This window comes from Lagopus muta, chromosome 1, assembly GCF_023343835.1.
Source record: "Lagopus muta isolate bLagMut1 chromosome 1, bLagMut1 primary, whole genome shotgun sequence".
In the NCBI taxonomy this organism is placed as follows: Eukaryota; Metazoa; Chordata; class Aves; order Galliformes; family Phasianidae; genus Lagopus; species Lagopus muta.
Window position 1 is genome coordinate 113967308 of NC_064433.1, and position 19155 is coordinate 113986462.

A 19155-nucleotide genomic window follows, 5' to 3' on the forward strand; every position below is an offset into this window, starting at 1 on the left:
CTAAAAAAAATAGAGAGGCATAGACCATGTAAATCATAGTTAAATGAACTAACACTTTGTCCGTGTCTGTAAACTCGTTATGCTCATTACTAGATGGGCTGGAAATACAGTGACCTAGATCAAGTAGTTTACTGGCAGTTGACTTCCTATTGACATTTGGACCATCTTTATCTGATTTACATCCATAACTAATCTGTTCTTCACCCACGTATGTTTGTTGCTATTAGAGTTGACACCGACTTTAATAATATTGATTACTGAGGTTAGAAGTAAGCATTGCCATAGGTTTAATTTAACTGAGCTATTAAATTGTTACGAGATGCATTTGTGGGCACATTTCCATCTTCCAAATAAATCTCTCAGAAGAGGTAAATGGATCTTGCACATTTGTGGGTTTTTGGAAGGGTATAGTTTTGATCTGAGCCTGCTTTATGAATATTTATTTCCAAGTAAAAGCATTCATCATTGTCATTATCCTGCAGTAAAAATAGAAAAGTAGTGCATAAATTGTTCAGCAGCTGGTTGGGAAAGGTTTGAAATTAAATTGTGGTTGATTTTTATCCCTGACAGATTTGTATGAATCAAATTACAAAGCTGTCATGAATAGCTCTGTGTTTTAAAACTGAGTTTGTAAGGTTTCTTTTTCACTCCCATTCATAAATGATCTATTTCAATTAATCCTTAGAAGGAAAAATAAGTTTATTTACTGGAATCTTTCAGTGTTAACCACTTTGAACTTTTTTCTCCAAAGTAAATGTATGTATTAAGACTTAAATCTGATTGCTTGAAATCATTCTAGTTAATTCTGTAATCCAGTATGATAAATATCAAATAGAAATGAAAAATATGCTTTTATTAATTGCAAAGACAGTTCTAACAGTCACTTTTTATATCAAAGGAATGTATTTTTTTTTAAAAAAGGAATATGTGTATGTGTATCCAAAAATAATATTACTTCTAAAATTTAGTAAATTGTTATTGTTATTATTAGGCACATTTAGTAAGCCCACACACACCAGCTTCTAGGAACATTCTGTTCATTGAAAGTTTGAGTAAATGGTAAGAGTAGAGAAACCAGGTCTTTCTATCTCATAAAATCAGGGATTGCAGTATTTCTATTACCCTATTAAAAGTTCTGTTATGTGTGTCCTAATACATAATACATACTTGTTCACGACTGAATTTAAACTATTTTAAAAACAGTCTGAATATTACTGTCGTGTCAAAGATGGAGCTCCATCTGGTCACATGGGAAATCTCAGTTCATAGATTGAGGATTAAAAAAATTGAACTTAATGAGATGCTCCCAATGGGGCAAATTTTGTTACAAGCAGAAACATTATGGTACTTTTACCTACTATTGATGGTAACTTGTGTCATTTCACTTAGGATGCTAGATTTATTGTTTTACGATACAGCTTAGCGGAAACGCTAAGTCAGGGCCTGAACCAGTGATTGAGCACCTGGTGGGAAGGCAGGGCCAACCCAGCGGAGCTCAGCTGCATACAATACACCTGAGTAACCAGAAGGGGTGGAGTCAGGATCTACCCCTCACAGACCTCATTCAACGGTTGGCAGTGGAGGCAAGGGTATCTTAGTGGGGGTCTCTGTGTATCTGAGGTCTTCTGAAGCTAAGCAGCTTCTTTCTTTCTTTTCTTTCTGTGTCTGTGGCAGTTACATTTGAGTAAGTTCTTGCTTGCCACAGCCTGGGGCCTTGCTGCTCTACTGTCATTGCTGTGCTTTCCATCATGTTACAGCAAGTTTCTGGAATTTCATCCTTGTTCTGTGCTCTTAATCTGTGAGTTCCTTATGTAGCTTTTATTGTAATTACGTGGCTTAATTGTGTGACCATGTGCAAGGATACTTTCATATCCTTGCAGTTCACAGGGTTTAGCTAATCATTACTGGCACTAGAGTTTTCAAAATGCTTCCTGAAAGTTAAATGTTTCACTTTGCATATATGGAAATTAATGCTGTTATAGGAAGTCAAGTTACGTTGCTCCTATTACACAAGATGTTCCTTATGTGGTAGTTATCTCATGTAAACTATGTATCCTGTTGAAACTCTGGATTATTTAGTATGATATGCGTATTCTGAAGTAAAGTAACTTATCAATTTAAGAGCTAAAACATATTTTTGCTTATGGAAGCATAGCAGAAGTGAGTGGATAACGTGAAACTGCCTATTAGGGACTTAGTTCATTATATTTGCTTTTATAGCTGTATGTAAGAAAGTGTTTAGTACACTTTTGTGTTATGAATTGCTGCTATAGTCTCAGTGTACTTGTGTCTACTCATTCAAAAATTACCTGAACTGTGAAATCAAAATTCTTATTTTCTGAGGCTACTTACTCTACATAGTTAATGATGCAAATTTGCAGTAAAGTCCATATTAATCAGGCTGTTGGGTTGGGTTTGTTTGTTTGTTTTTAAATCTTAATTTTAATGCTAACACTATAAAATATGATTCAACATTTAGCTATAATATTTTTCGATTATATAATAGTTTTAATATGGAAAGCCATCTGGTTTGAGAGAGGTTTCTTATGAATGTAACTCCTTGCATAATCATTTTAATAGTTCTGGTTCATTCTTTTATGCATTTCCAGCTCTTTACTTGGACATAAAAAGTGGGTTGTTTGTTGCTCTACTTCCTTAAATATAGATATTTTCATGCTGATATTTATATATATTTCTATTCTTTTGCCTTTGTGTGGTAGCTATTACCCTTCACTTACTGAGAGGGAACTTTTTTTGTGCAGAGATTTCTAAAGTGGCTTACTTGGGGTTTACAGAGTATTTTCTCGAAGCATTATGCTTCCGAAATACCGCCATAATCTTCTTTCAATATATTGTATTAAAGCAATAATACCCATATCAGATATCATAAGTTGTAGTGTATAGAGATTTTAAAATTAGAAGTAATTCTTGGAATTTTTCTGCTTAATCTTGATTACTAACAACTGATTCTGGTATTAGTACAACAATATGCTAAATTATAGGAAGTTTACAATTTGTGTGATTTGCAAATATAATCTTTATCTGTCAGATATAGGCAAACTCTGAGTTGTGGAAATGAACTGAATTTCAAGTCCCTATCACTCAGATTTCTCTTTTTGAGAGAAATGAGATGGATCGTTCCCCAAAGGCTACTGTCGCTTTAGCTGCTAATGATTTTCTATATAATCCTTTTTTTCATAAAAATTAAAGCCTTTTGCATTTCTGTTAACTATGTTACAAAATCTCCCAAGGCATTTTTGATAGCTAACTGCTTGGAGCAGATGGAGTATATGTATAAAATACTTATGTTTGTGCAGATGCAAATGCACATGATCTCGTTTCTTTTCTTCAATCCTATGCCATTCAGTTGTGGATTTCTTTTATAGAAGGTCAACTGTATTACCTTTATTTGTCTGTAACAGCTCTGCTCTAAACAAAAGCTAAGATCTGCCTTACACATCAGAAATCACATGCTTCTCCATTGGCGACTCATTGTGAACATTTTGAGATTTGCCACTTGTCAATTCTGAAGTGTATAAATGCTGTTTCAGTTGTATATATTTCAGTAAATGGATTTATTCCATTCTGGGAAACGTGGATTGTGAAAACAGGGAAACCTGTTAGGTTAACACTGCTTTACCTATGGCTGTGAAATATGCACTTTGGCATTTGTGTTGTTTATGCTTTGTACTATCACAATGAAATCAGTGCCTAATTTTAAGATTTCTCCACCAAATCATTGTTTTCATAATCTTTGATAAAGCTTAGCACCTGAGTTTGCTAAGGTCTCCCATAGATTCCCAGCAATGAGCATACTGTACATACACAGTACAGTTGCAGAACCTCAGTATTCTCCACAGCTGTTTTTGCTGGTGTTTGCTCCAGGGTGTGGTTTCTGAGCTGTGGAATAGAGGGAAGTGAAAAGTCAGGTCATGTAAATATTGATATTGCAAAACTTCACCGCATCTTCACTATATGGGATCTTAACTTTTTTTTTCCAAATGTTTACTTAAAACATTATGTAAATATACATATATATATATATATATATATGAATTATATATAAAGATTATGTATACATGTTTAGCACTTCAAATTTATAGATAGCTATATTTATACACAATGTTCTAAACATATAAATATGTGGGTGTATATAAAAAAAAAATTATAGGGATGTGTATATATGTAAATATTGAAGTGTGTGCAGTGAAATAGATTACTTGGTCCATGACTTAATTCCTCTGCCAGAAATTTAAATAACACTTAAATTGTTGAAATTTGTGATTGATAAACTCTTTATGATAGGAGATACAATTAAAATACTTTCGAGAGGTTCTTATATGTTTCTAGCTCTAAGAACATCAAAAAGAGAAACAAATTAACCTAACAAAATTAACCATTTTTTCTCTGTGACAATAATGTGCTCTGGATTTCAGCTTATATAGTGCAGGTTATTCTAGTCAGCAAGAGCTTGCAGTATCAAACCTCTATTTTATCTCTTTTGTACTGTGTTGATGTATAAATAGTTACTTGTCCTTCAGAGTAGGTGAGCAAAAGAACATTGAGCAAGTCAAATATATATGTTGTCTGTTATGAGGACTGTGGTGCTGTAAAAACATAACAGCTGAACAAGTCAGTTGTATTTAAGGGTTTAATTGGCTTGTAAATGTGGATTTACAAGGAGAAAGTCTCTGCTAATGACTTTTTGTTGCGTTTAAAGCTTTTCTGGTGAAGTCAGAATGCAGTTTATGATACTATTTTTGCTCAGCATTGGGTTTTCCAGCAAATTTGGTCATTCAGATGCTTCTGAAGGATTTAACATAAGCTCAACCCTGCCTCCTTCATAGAACACAAATATATGGTATATTTACATATTGCTTTATAGAGAAAATAAGAAAATCTGCATAATTCAATGATGAGACTGAATGCATTAGTAATTGTGTAATTAGTGGCTATTGACTAAGGGTGAATATTTCAATTCCTTCACACATTTTAAAGATTTCAAGGACCGGAGTAAATTTGGTTTTTCTCTTTATTTTTTTTTTTTATAGTCTGCATTGTACAGTTAGGCAAAAATACTGTTAACTATTTTCTCTAAAACACAAAGAACTGAGCATTGCTAGGTGTAAAGGGCCAAGTGAAAAGAGAAGTGCTGAGTTATCAGTGTCCTGAGAAGGACTGATATCCAATAAGCTATCTTTCTCATCCTCTAACTTTGGTATCTATGTAATATGTGCTGAAGCTGTTATAAGAGAGGACCCTAACTGTCAAATAATGAAAGAATTTTCTTGAACATGAGCCTGTAAGGTGGCACTTTCTTCTGATTTCTGTTAGAAGGAATGGAGTTAAAACAGTTATTCCCTTGGCATAGGGGAATTCATGACTGACTGAATCAACAGAGCTTTGCTTCCCCTACAGCCATTACCTTTCTCATCTGTAGTTAATTGCATCTATAAAGAAAGAATGTGTATTCACTCATTATTACCTGGTTGTATTCTAAAATGTTATCATGTCTAGGCTGTTATTTAAATTATTTTTTCCTGTTTGTCTTGTGCTTGTGGACAGTGTTTTTTACAGCTGATGTCTTGTTTTTCTTTTAAAAAATCTTGATGTTACAGAACATTAAAGATCGCCTGGGGAGACTCCAGGGTCATATAGACATTATTCACAGCAAGAAGACACCGGCTTTGCAGAGTGCTACACCAAGGGAAACAGCAAATATACAGGAAAAGCTGACTCAGCTTAATTCCCAGTGGGAGAAAGTTAACAAGATGTACCGGGACCGACAGATGTAAGTAAACTTTTAAAGTCTTATTTCTGATAACATTTGTTAGTATTTGGTTTATTGTTGGTGATACTCTTCCTTATGCAGAAATGACTTTTAAAGTTGTAAGCTATACTTTCTTCTAACTAAGCATAGAAAATTTTATAGGAAATTGCAATTTAAGTATTTTTGTCAAATTGTAAATATGTTGACCAACTGTCACTTATCAGTCAAATATCAAATTATCAAATGCAATACCTGGGATGGTGTTGCATTTGTGTTTCACTACAATTATTGCACCTTTATCTGAGATAGGTATGAAAGAATAACTATTTGATACTATACCCAGCATTATTAAGATAGAAATCTTAACCTGTGATGGATGTAACTGAGTAAAATCCCTTGTAATTGTAGGGCATGTACTAGTTCTAGGAGCAATTCTAACTGTATTTCTAAGGAGCATGCTTAATATTGTTAGCAGCTCTAAGTGCAGCGTCATTTTTTTTTTTTTTTTTTTTTTTAAGTCTCTTTGTATATTAGTCAAAATACAGTAAGGTAAAGCAATGGAGGAAAAAGTATAGAAGGATGTTAAAAGGATAATAAATAAAACTGATCTCCTACATGTGGTACTTACTACTTTATCTTAGTATGTTGCTTAATAGTTAACAAATAAGCTTAAATAAAAATCATTGTTTCAAATGTTTATTGATTTATCACAAGCAAGTCCTTAACAATTCTGAGAATGTAAACTATTAATCTGATACTGAAAATGCTTGTGTATGTAGGAATATGTAGGAATTTCACTAGGTTGGCACTTTCAGACATGCTTTCAGGTAACTTGCTATTCAAAAAATTCATTTGATATTCTAAGAGAGTGACTTGAAATTTAGTGGAATATGAACTTCAATTACGGTATTGATAATTATTGCACAGTATAGTAGATGGGGATATAAATCCAACCCTGTAAGTGATGACCAGAAGAAATAAAAATACTTTCTGTAGACTAAGACTGTGCTGATTTTGTCTTACAGTCCAAACCTTGGTAACATTTTTAAACAAAGGACACATGAGTATTGGTCTACAGCTGTCACTGCAAATCTGTAGAGGCATGATCTTTCAGCTGTTAGCCATTCAGTGGCTTTGATTTAGGTTGCTGGAGAGAGAGAGAGTAAAGCTTAAAAAGAGACAAAAAGAATCATGGCTAAAATATGTTCAGTAATCTTCAAGTCACCTCTGTTTTGTCTCAAAATTTTGAGATTCTAACATGAATATCACTTTTTTTTAATAATAAGCCTGTTCTAGTGTGGTAAGAAATACCGTTATTTCTTACCGAACTTTGTTCAGCATGGTACCACATATAAAAATTCTGAAGAAGTCAGAAGCAGAGTCTGGAGCTCAGCTGCTCACACAGATAGCAAAAGCAGGATGTTTAGTATTGTGCTTTTTCCAGAGGTGGCTTTGGCCAAAGTCATAGATTTTGGTCTCAGTACTTCAAAGACCAATCTCTGAGAAATCTTAAGGTCTTCTCATATGTGTTGTCTTCTACTGAAGAAGTGCTGTTGGCTGAAAGCTTGGTCCACTAATGCTAGCAGTTGTCCTTTGTTTAGACTACAGTGCCATTTAGCCAGCAGCAGAAAATATTCTGAGGTGAAATGAATTAGTATTTGTCAGGTATTTTGAAGCCACCACATAAAGGCACTAGAGAAGTATGAAGTGTCATTTTCTTTCCAGCCTGAGTTTGCCTGGGGGTGTCATCCTCTTTTAGGATGACTGGCACCAACTCAGGGTGGCGATAAGCTTGACTGCTGCCCAGAATCACAGACCTTTTTTCTTTTAAATCTCTTGTTTGTAGTGTCAGTATTACTGTGTTACTGTTCACCTGGTTTTGTTTGAACTCTGGGATGGTCCCTGTAGATTCTGCAGTTTTGTGAGGTGCATTTGGACTGCACATGAATGCTTAGGAGAAGATGAAGGAAGACAATACTGCCTTCAGCATTTTGCTTCTAGCGTTTTGTGTCTGTAAGGGATTAAACTATCAGTGTAAATCTTCCAATGAGACATGGATGAAGCTGTTTTTGAGATGCATTACTGATGATGATCTTTTAGGACAGTTTTGAAATTTTACTGGAGCACTGTCTTGCTGTCATGGGAGTGTGCATAAGGGAAATATACATTCTGTGTTTGAGAGTGTCTGGGAAAAAAAAAATTGCCACCACTGTTTGTTCATTTATGAATACTGGCTTCAGGAAATCGAAGAACTGTAGTAGAATTGAAGTCACTTAAGTAATTTCCAAGTTATCACTGTAATTGCAGTAACATAGAACACTTTCCCTTACCCTCTCAGGTACTAGCAGAAAACTTCCCCTAAATCTCATAGAAATCAATATAAACACTCATGTTAAATACCTATTTTAAGTTTGTGTTTTATAAATAGTTGTTGTTGCTCTAAGAGACATTACTGGAGCTGAAATGCCTGCTCTTAGTGAAACACAGTAAAGAATATGCTCATTTCCAAAGTTTACAGCAACAGAGGCTGGAATTGGCCACTCAGAACATCCTGGCATCAGACCCAGAAGGAGAAATTCAGTTATTTATACTGTTGCGTTAACATTGCTGTATCATTTAAGGAAAGAAATTCATACTTTCCTGTTTTTATAATCTAATATCTAAATTTCTCGTTTGAGAGTGATGTCAAATAGGTCTGTCTGAGGAAAAAATGTTACTACACAGCTGTTTTCTTTTTGGTAAAATTTGTATATGAGGTATAGGCAGAACTGAAAATGGATTTTGTAGGACTTTATGTACTACCTGGAAATCACAGGTACTCTATACAAACATTTGGAAAAAGTCTAAGGTCAATTCCGAAGAATTTGCAGTCATTACTTTGTGGAGAAGTGGACATGTAAATCAGGTGTGAGATTTAGTGGAATGGAAAAAAAAAGGTTTGTACATTGCCATCTTGTGTGTTAGTAATAGCCTTAGGAATTCATATTAAGCTGCAGATTGTTTATTTGGAAGAGGAAAAAAAGGGATGGAATGATTGCTTATGTTATTTGCATTAGTTTTATTTACCTTCTCCAAAAAATGCACAGGGTTTTCATACAAGAAAATATGCTTCTGTCTTTATATTCAGATATTACTCTTTCAGCATTTTGTTCAGTAATTAGTAATCGTAGATAGCATTGAAATATTTGAAACTTAGTTGAATACTTTGCTAGTGTATTCTGGAAATCTTCCTTTTATGTAAAATACATTTCACACAATAGAAGTTCCAATGTACATCTAGGTATTTCATGCTTAACTTTATAGTGTGTTCCTTACAAGAAATCAAATTATATTTTCAGTTTTCTTTACATCAGAACATGCTGCAGTTCTACAGAAATTCATTGTAAAGCTATTTGAATGTTTATGCTCACAAATCCAGTTCTTCTACAGTTGTTGAAAGCCTTGTTTTCCAAGTTGTTTCACAGTCACTGAGTGTGCCATTGTGTATTCCCTGTAATTGATGTGTTCATACTGTACCTTGTGTAAGTTAACAGGAAATACTTGAAAGAAAAAGTACAAATTCATCAGAACACAAGTTTTTAAGAGATTAATGTTTTGAATACAGCCTAGATCTGTCATGTGTTGGTTTGCTTTTTTTTTTTTTTTTTTTTTAACAGGAGGTGAGTGGATTTTCTCTTTATGAACTAATTTCGGAACATAGGTGGTTGTGCTTGTGACAGATGTATTGGGTGACACCAAGTGGAATTTATTAATTTTTTTCCTTTGGTCTTAGTTTTCTGAGTGCACAGCAGTACTGCCATGATTTGTCCATTATGACCCTGGCTGTTTCATTTGTAACTTCAACCTGTTCCTTCGTGACACTAAATTTCAACATTGTCTTTTTCAGTTGTTGAGTTATGACAATACAGCTGAAGTGTTGTGGAGTAGATGTATGTCAGTATCAATAAGATTACCTATTTAGATGCTATGAGTTTCTTATCCCTGTACCAGAATTTAATTGCAGTCTCCCTTTTTTTGCTGCAGCCTTAGGTTTTTTGTTGTTGTTTTTTTTTTTTTTTTTTAATTAATTATGAATATTTAAGAAGCAACACCATGTTCCTGTAGATAAGAACACACAATAGTTAATATTTAAAAATCCAGGCTGGATGTGGCTCTGGGCAGCCTGGCCTAGCGACCTTGCCAATGGCAGGGGGGTTGAAACTAGGTGATCTCTGAGGTTCTTTTCTATGATTCTATGAAATCTATGTTAGAAAACAGATTTTTAAATGATTGTCTACATAATATCTTGTCAACTTAATATTTGTGGAAGAACTTGTTTCTCTTATCAGGACACTGTGTTCTCGGGATGTTTATGCTGCAGTCTTGTTTCTTTGAACAGTACATGCTCTTTAAAAGTATTTCTAGCATCATTGGATCAATCAAATTCAAGTACAGTATAATAGTTTTAAATAATTCCAAACCTACAGCTATAGGATAATAGAATATCTATATTTGAGGTCAAGGCAAACGGGGGGGGGGGTGGGGGGGGGGAGGGGGAAGGAGAAATTCTTGAAAGTTTTTAAATAAAAAATGAAATAATTTTACAGATACTGGAGAGCTTAAATATTTTTAGACTGCTATTCTTCTTACAGTCCTAAAAGATCTCTTATTAGTGTGCAGTAAACTAACTTCTGTCTTTTTCATGTCTTATTTGCAAAATATTTTCCAAGGCATACATTAGAGCCTAGACAAATGCTCATCTAATTAATAAGAAATCAAATTAAAATTAAATGTTCTGAATGTAGGAAAGTTCATACCAGATATCTCTACAAATCATTTATAATTCTGAAAAGATCAAAAGAGTCAAATGTCAATCTTTGTTATCTCAAAAATAGGTGGTTTTAGTACTTTAGAATACTGATCACAGAACAGCTGAGGTTGGAAGGGACCTCTGGAGGTTATCTGCTCAAACAGGAACAGTTAGAGCAAGTTCTACTGCTTTGACAAAGAAGATACCAAATCTTGAATAGTGGTGCAAAACAGGGTGATGACTTCATGAAAGTGTCAGACAGCTTACAACTTCTATAGTATGAAAATTAAACAATGAAGAACTCTTATAAGAACAGTTTTATAAGACTGTTAAGACAAATCTTTCTTTAGTACCAACACTGCTATTAGCAACTATTTGTGGTTTGTCTTACCAATTAGTTGTTGATATTTACAAGAACTGGGTAAGACGTAATGGAAAATTGTGTGTTATGCATAAGATTCTATTAATCGGCAGAAAATTAACTATTTTGTAGTCAGATTTCTAACACATAGCATGTGTTACTGATAAATGCTGTCGATTCGAGTGATAGCCTGATGCTTGGCACAAGATAGAAAAAAGATATACAGAGAATATCACTATTTTTCCAGTGTAAGATAACCTACGTGTGTTCTGTATACATACAGAACCAACCACTGATAAACCTCAAACTTGTTAATCTATGATATCTGAATCAGATCCAATCTTTGTGCTCTTTTAGTTGAAAATGTATGGATAGGATACTAAGAAAACTGAACTAAGACCAGAGGACCTATTCAGTATCTGACTCTGTTTTTTAGCGTATGACAATCTTAGAATAATATCTACAAGCAACTGAGTATAAAGGCATGAAAGTTTATTGTGTTAAGAAAATCCCCTTGCTTTTGAATATAGCTTTCTAGAAGTGTCTAGATGTCCAAAGACACCTTGCATAACATCTTACTATCAAAGGATCAATTCTCTTTCATCCTGTACCAATCTTGCATGGATTTCTCAGTAAAATGCTGTCTTAAATCTACGTTTTAGACCTTAATCTCCATCTGAGTTCTCATTTACATGTAAAAAATAATAATTAAAAAAAAAAAAAACACTATAGATCTCTTTCACTAAGTCCAGTCAGCATTTCTTTATTCCTTCCTTACCTCTGATAACATGAATAACAAGCATGAGTGCTAACTGGCTTTATTTCAGTACAGGGAGGACTGCAACTTCTTGAAGGCAGAGGCATATTGAGAGGAATACAGTAATAGCGGAGGCTGCCTTATCTAAGAGTGTATGCTCATTGTATTTCTCTTGAGGTTGTAAGTTTTGTTGTCGAGGGTTTACCCTCGATTCTGAATTCAAGATGAGAGGTAAAACCAGGACAGATTATTTCATCCTCAGTGAGAGATTTCCTTTCAAATGCAAATCTGAAAATAGCCACCACACCTTAGTTATATGTGGAGTAGGCTTTTTTGCTTGCTTTCATGCGATTCAGGTGGTTTAGGCAGGTTTCAAAAGAGAATCAAATGGAAGCAGCTTATAATATTTGATCATTTCAGACAGAAGTAGTTTTTATTTCCATACTACACTTACTTTATAGAAGTGCTTGGCAGGTGACTTAGAATCTAATCATTGCAACAGTTGTAGCACTTTTCACACACCCCCCCAATATCACACCATCAAGATAACGTATTGGTAGGTTTCACTGGTTCCTTGATTGTTTGCAAAGAGGTTAAAATGCTGTATAAGAAACAGGTGTGGTGTAATGTATAAATGCTGTTGTTATGGGAAGTCTGGATGTGGTTTTGTACCAATACTTGTAGAGAAATATATGGGAATATTTTTGTTGTCTAGATTGTAACTACAAAGATTTAATTTACAGCATGAGATTAAAAATGCTTTTTCCTTTTATATGTACCTATTTAAATGCCAGTTTTCATGAACTAGTGTGTATAAAGCCCTCTTCTAAATGGAATAGCTACAAGTAAGATTTAAATTTATCTGTTAAGGTTTAAGTAGTGAATTTGAGCCAGAGTGAAAAATAATACTTCAGCTTTTGGAAAGAAAGACGTGTTTATTAAATCTGTCATACAGTTTGTTTTAGGGCTTAATGCAGACAGGTCTTGAAATGGGAATAGAAGGTATTTGTGAAGTAGAATGAAGAGGAAAACAAACAATTCAGAATTCCTTTACTTAAGCAGGTCTGATTATATAATCTGAAATAGTTTGCTTATTCTGTCCATGAAATGTTTCAGCTGAAAAAAATATTCTGAATGTTTAAGTCAGCCGCTTCTAAGCCTGGCAATTAGCATAACTTAGCATACTTTACTGTAAAAGGCTGAGTGACAAAAACACATTACATTCATACAAAAATAATTGTGGTGGCTTTTTCTGCTGTACAGACTAAAACAAAGCACTTCTCTGAAAAGTCTTAGAAATGTTACAGCTTAGTCATGCATGTGTGAGCTTCAGAGCTATGTGAATGCAAATATGTATGAAGACAAATATGGCCAGAAGCAAATAGACTGAATTGTCTGGATATAAACTGTCTTAAGCTTTCGTGTCAGATACCAAAAATATGTCATTCTAGTTAGTGTCATAAGCTAACAGGCACAGCTGAAATGCAGGATATAATTGCTCTAGGGACAATATTATGTTAGTGCAGCTAGTGATTTCACAGATATCCCTGATTTATATCCAGTTTTCTCAGACCACTGACGAGCTCATTCATTCTTAGCTACATCCACCTGTGTAAGCATAACCTAAAAGAAGTGCAGTATATCCTCAGGACTGATGTCTTACTTCTAATGACTTCTATTACTTTCTGTAAATGCAGGCACTTACGGTACACTTTCACTGTTTTTGATTCATTAGATTGAGATATGCAAGTGATTTTTAGCTAGTTGAACATTTGGTCAACTGTGCACTGAAGGAGGAACGATATTGTAAGAACTATTGTTCTGTCCAACACAACAGATGTTCTAAAGAGAGCTTCTTTGCAGAATTCCCTTGATACTTTTTAAAGAATTACTGCTCTTTTGTTGCCATGGTGCAGTGTACAACCACCTTCAAGTTCTTCCTGAAAAAGCATTTTTTGACAGTAGAGGGAGCCATCTTTTAACATCTGTAGCTGAACTCAAGTTAGAGTTTTCTGTTGTAGACAATTTTTGTCACAGTCTACTGTTTCTCAGTTGTGTTTACCTTGTAGCTGTCATCTACCAAATATCATTTTCACTTTCTTCTTCCAAGGCAGATTGAGTTTCTTTTTTTTGTTCTGTGTTTTGCACATGCTCCTATATTTCAAAGAGTCAAAGGAGTGGTAGAAAGCAGAGATTCTATGTTAGTCATTGACCTTAGTAATAATACTTTGGAGATCTAGGACGTTTGACCTTCCATCCTGGTGACCTTCAGAAACTCAGTGCACCTAATCAGATTTCAAATTTCAAGGGCCAATCGTTGTAGGAGGTGTTGAGTAGAATTCACAAAACACTTCTGGTTTGATCCAGAAGAACTGACCGGCACAATGTGTTTGCATTGATTTTTACAGTACTATATATGCTGCAGATTGCTGGAGTCTTCTCTGTTCCAGAAAAATTGGTAATCTATACACTTGACTTAGCCTTTTAGTTATTTATTTGGGAATTTACAGATAGTACTGTTTTATTTATGATAGGAAAGAAACTTCTTCCTTAAAGTGGAGCATTCCAGATATTTTCTCCAAAAGTAAGCAGAATATATTCTGTTTGTTATTTTGAAGGAACCATATGGCTGAACCTCTGTAAGTAGTTCTTTCTAATATATTCTGTCACTTCCTGGAATATATTATTTTCTTCTAGATTAGACTTGATATTTCATCTGATCTGTAATTATCTTAAGTGTCCATTTGCTTTTCCAGTAAAAGATGGATTTGTTTGTAGCATGGGCTTGAAAACATACTTTTCAAAGTTATACTAAAATAAAATTAGGCTGACAATTTTTTATTTTTTTTTTATTCTCTATAATTATGCATGGCATCACTCTGGAAAATTGTGTTTTAGTTATGACTTCATTAAGGCCATGAGGCAGTGTTCTATCAGAGTAGCGTGGTGATAGTATAAGATTGTATAGCTCTGAGCAGATGATCTTTTGTTTTCAAGTATTGCATGACAGCTGCATAATTAACAAGAAGGGGGTGCCAAGATTTGAAAACAATAACAAATTCACATTTCTCATAGTAAGAAAAACATACCTGTATTTTGGGTTAATGTGTATATTAACTGACTGGCTGGAATACAGATGATAAACAAAATGGACAGTGGTGACTCTCTGCTTGTTTTTTCTGGAGAAGGAGAGTTCATTCTTTTCTCAAGCATGCAATTTTCCAAAAACCTGAAAGAGCACAGTTACCTTTGCTGACACTTTCCTGTCAGATTTGGTTAAAATTGGCTGAAGAAACTGGGAAACTTATTGTTGGAAACAGGTGATGGACAGCATGATCACTTAAGTCTCATTTCCTGAGGTTAAAAATAGAAAACATGCTAATTAAAGGTGTATATGTTTATGTAAAAGCAAATAAAATGCTTAGGCTGTTAGTCATAATGAAAGTCGCTAGAATCACTTCTGGGAACTCTGTGATTAGTCCATGCTCCTTAGTTGTCATCTGTTCTGAGGTACTCATTAAAATGTTATGTAAGGTTTAGCTGTGGTGACATCTAGGAGATTTTAATTCCCTTAATGTCATGGAATCACAGACTAATTCAGTTTGGAAAGGGCCTCAGAAGGTCATTCAGTTTAACATTCTGGGCGTAGCAGGGTCAGTGTGGTCTAAAAGGTTGCTCAGGGCTTTGGCCAGGCAGGTCTTAGACTGCATAAACTCTTGGGAACCTGTTTCACATTTTGACTATCCTTATGGTGAATCTATTTTCCTTATGTCTTTTCTGAACGTCTCATTCTGCTTTTTCTGTTGTCTCTTATTCTTCTACCATGCACCCCTGGGAAGCCTGGCTGCTGCTGCTGCTTGGGGGGGGGGGGGGGGGGGGGAATTAGGGGGAAAAAAAAAAAAAAACACCAGGAATGATTGCTTAAGAATTGGATCATGTGGCGGGTTGGGACGCACAGTAGTCAGTAATGGCTTTCTAACACTGAGTAGTTCAGGTTTGGGGTATTAATACTTCAGTAAGATTACAATCTTATTGTTCTAGTTGGTCATTTGCTTCTTCCTCTCCTGGTATGGAAATGACAATTGGCAGCAAATACTGTTAAGTAATCTGCAGAGTTTCTAAGTTTTGCTGTTCATCATATTTTACTTTGAGATGTTTATAAGTAATCAAGGTAAGATGGCTCTTCGCATATTTTAGGAACAAATATCGAAACTAAAAAATAAAAATAAAAATAAAAAATAGCTAACTCAAAGCCATTCCTAATATTAAATTCCTGTGAAACATGGTTGCTTTGCTTTTTCCAAGTTTATATATAAACTCATCTGTTCATTCACATTACAAACTGTCTCACAATGGTAGGCAGACTCTTTAAATACTTTGTCGAAGATACCAAATTGCCTAGCTATTTATTTCCTTCACCTGTCATACTTGGGGGAGGGAACAAAAAAAAAAAAAAACAAAACCACAACAATGACATACTCAATACTATTTTGACATGATAGGAAATACTGCATCCAGTGGAAAATTCTGCAAAGAAATAAAGACTTACTGATATTACTATGCCTCTGGAGTCATACTCGGTGACTGCAGGGATTCATTCCAGATGAATGCCTGGAACCTGCTTGATATGGACCTCTAGAGTACACTAATAATTAGAGGTTATTGTTTTGTCCTGAAGTATCTGCCCACTTTATTTAGCAAAGCTCAATTTCTCAGAACTTTTAAGTGTTTCAAAAGTGCTAGAGAAAATCAAACCCCTACTTCTCAACACACTAAAAATATGTCAGTTGTAACTACACGTTTTAAGAAAGTCTTCTAAGGCTTCTTACCCTTCATCATTTTACTCCTTAAAGCATGCAAGCTCTGTATTGGCAGCTCTAGCTGATACTATTCCAAGACATTGCATGTTCCTTCATCAGTATTCAAGAAAGGGATGCCTTCTACTGTTTTTATTACCTCTTATTGTAAGGTGTTATGTCTGGCTGTAGGACTGCTTCTCTTAGACATAAATTTCTTTCCTAACCTGTAAGAATGTGCATAGTTATAAATATGAGTTATAAATATGTACACCTATCTGTGTGTGTGTTGTTGTATAAAACTAGTCACTCGGTTTTAGAAGTTTTGCCAAAACAAAATGAGAAAGTAGTAAAGAATAAAATTGACTATCAAGAGTTGCATGTTTTCTCTGGAAGCTTTTTGCCTAAAAAGGAAAAGATAATTAAAGCTGTAGCTGAAGAAGGTTCTCGGTATTCTTTTAACAGCCATGAAGTTAACAATTTGTAGTACATAATCCCCGAAGTTGAAGGATATGCTTATATTTATCTTATTAAAGAATTAAAACAAAACAAAAAACCTTACTTTCAATAGTTTAGTATAATAAAAGCAGCTCATTTTAATAATTCCTAGAATTTGTGTAATTGGTATTTAGTCACACAGGTTTCATCCCCTATCTCATAATTTTATGCCAAAATGCAGGTGTCTCTATGAAAAACAAAAAGAGAAGAGAAAAATTGGAACCCATTAGGGTCTTAGGTTGGAAAAATGTTTGATTTTAAACTATTAATAATTTTAACTGAAGCACCAATTGTTTAATAGAAGTTTTATATAAATTATTAGAGCACTTCAGACACAGTAGTGGCTATTTCTTTCTTTGTGCTAGTAAGAATAATCCAAACAGAACTATTTGCTAAGCAAGAAGAGTTTTCTTACCAGCATCAAAAAGTCCTTCAAAAGTCATCAAGGATGAAGGTAGTTTAAAAATATTTAAGTATTTCAATGCCGGACTGTATTCTCTTGTAAGTTTAAGTACCGCTAACTCTTCCTAAGCGGTGCATGTTCGGAATCCAAGCATTAGGTCCTGATACTGTGGGACAACTCAAGACGCGTTTCTCCGGCTCGTGAGAGACCCTTTCCCTCGCGGCCCCGCAAGGTGGCGCCATAAGAGTGGCCGAGCGCTCAGCGCTGCGTCGCCGAAGCGGCGCGTCACTCGCCTCCTCCCGGAGGCTTCATCTTCCCGATGGGCTGGGAAGGTGCGGTGAGGCGTAGACCTGAGAAAACGCAGGGTTTTTTTTTTCCCTCTTCTGTTCCCGGGACTTTGTGTTCTACGAGAATGTAACAGGGACATTGGCTGCTGGAGGAGTCTTTCTCTCCTGACTTTTTTTAAGCTCTCCTATCTTATTTTCTATTTTACGTTAGATTTCAGATTAAAAATGGGAGAAAAAGAAGAGGGAGGCTTGGTAGTCTACATTTACATCCAAATATCATAGAACAAAGTATTCCTGATTTTACTAAGCAAACTGGCTGTCATAATATTATTTTTAGAAGCCGTTATTCTAATAGCAAGAAAAGGAAGTTAAAAAAGAAAATGTAAAGATCCAACAAAGATACCCGAAGCTTAAGCACACTTTAATTATGACTCTCTTAAGCATCTTTCTTCTTTCCCTTGCACTACAAGCAACTGTACAGTTTATCTGTATTGTAAACTGCAGTGTCTGACAATGTGGTAGATCAGTGAAAAAACAGAAGGCACAGAAATATGTAGTAGCACTGTGTTGCGTTTCCGTATCGTCAGGGTGATTAATGGCAAGCACTGCAGTTTGCCAGTAACAGAAAGGAGCAAATATCCCTGCATTTCTGTACTCATACTTTTTAGTAGACACTGAGGGAGCCTGCAAGACTAGAAATAAATTCCTCTAATAACTCTGAGAGTGTCTTGGTCCCTGCAGTGCACTAAACAGATCAGCTATTCTCTTTACTATCTTTAAATCCTCTGGCACAATGATAGTGCCTGCTAAACCGTGTTTGTTCTCCTTCTTTCCAATCCTGATGCACAGTCGTTTGGTCAGTTTTGTGAGTATCCTGTGAGCTGATGCTGCCTATGCTCTATAGTAGGGAAGGCCTTGCTTCCAAGATTCCTGCCTCAGAAGTACCCTACAAGCATAATGAATCCTAAATGTGACCATAGGTTATGGGCTGAAGAAATCTGTGAAGTAGGAATTCTCTCCGTCCTCAGGGCACAAGTGGCCACTCAGCTCTTGTGATATATCTGACTTATCTTGAAGCAGGACTTTGCTAAGAGATTTGAATTTTCTCTCTTGGAAATGCATAAGTAGGAAAGAATCTCTTTCCTTCGAGACAACAAAACTACGAAGTGTCAGTACAGGATATGAAATGGGAATTTTCCAGTTCAGGAACACAATAAGTTTGCTGTTATTTCTTCTCTGGTTTTCCTTCCTAAAATCTTTTTATATCATGAGATTGAGAAAAAAAGCCCTCAGCACAGTGGGTGAGGAAAATCCTGATAGTGGTGAATGAAGTTCTCCTGGAAGCCTGACAACCCATTCTGTAATTTCTTTCCCTAGCAAGCTGCTAAAGAGCAAAGCAAGAATACAAATTGCTAAATGGTCAAGCAAGATCCCTTGATTACTTACTAATGCTAAGGAGCATTCAAAGTTCTGCCAGACATAAGAGGGACATAC

General features: G+C 35.1%; 1 protein-coding gene across 17 annotated transcripts in view; it reads left to right on the forward strand.

The window, feature by feature from the left end:
- Window positions 1-19155, forward strand: part of DMD (dystrophin) — a 1043969-nt gene that overhangs the window by 464253 nt on the left and 560561 nt on the right. For all 17 annotated transcript variants that reach the window (XM_048931232.1, XM_048931479.1, XM_048931663.1 and 14 more), the window contains one exon: window positions 5619-5791. In XM_048931232.1, coding sequence (XP_048787189.1) covers window positions 5619-5791 — 173 coding nt within the window. The remainder of the gene's footprint in view (window positions 1-5618; window positions 5792-19155) is intronic.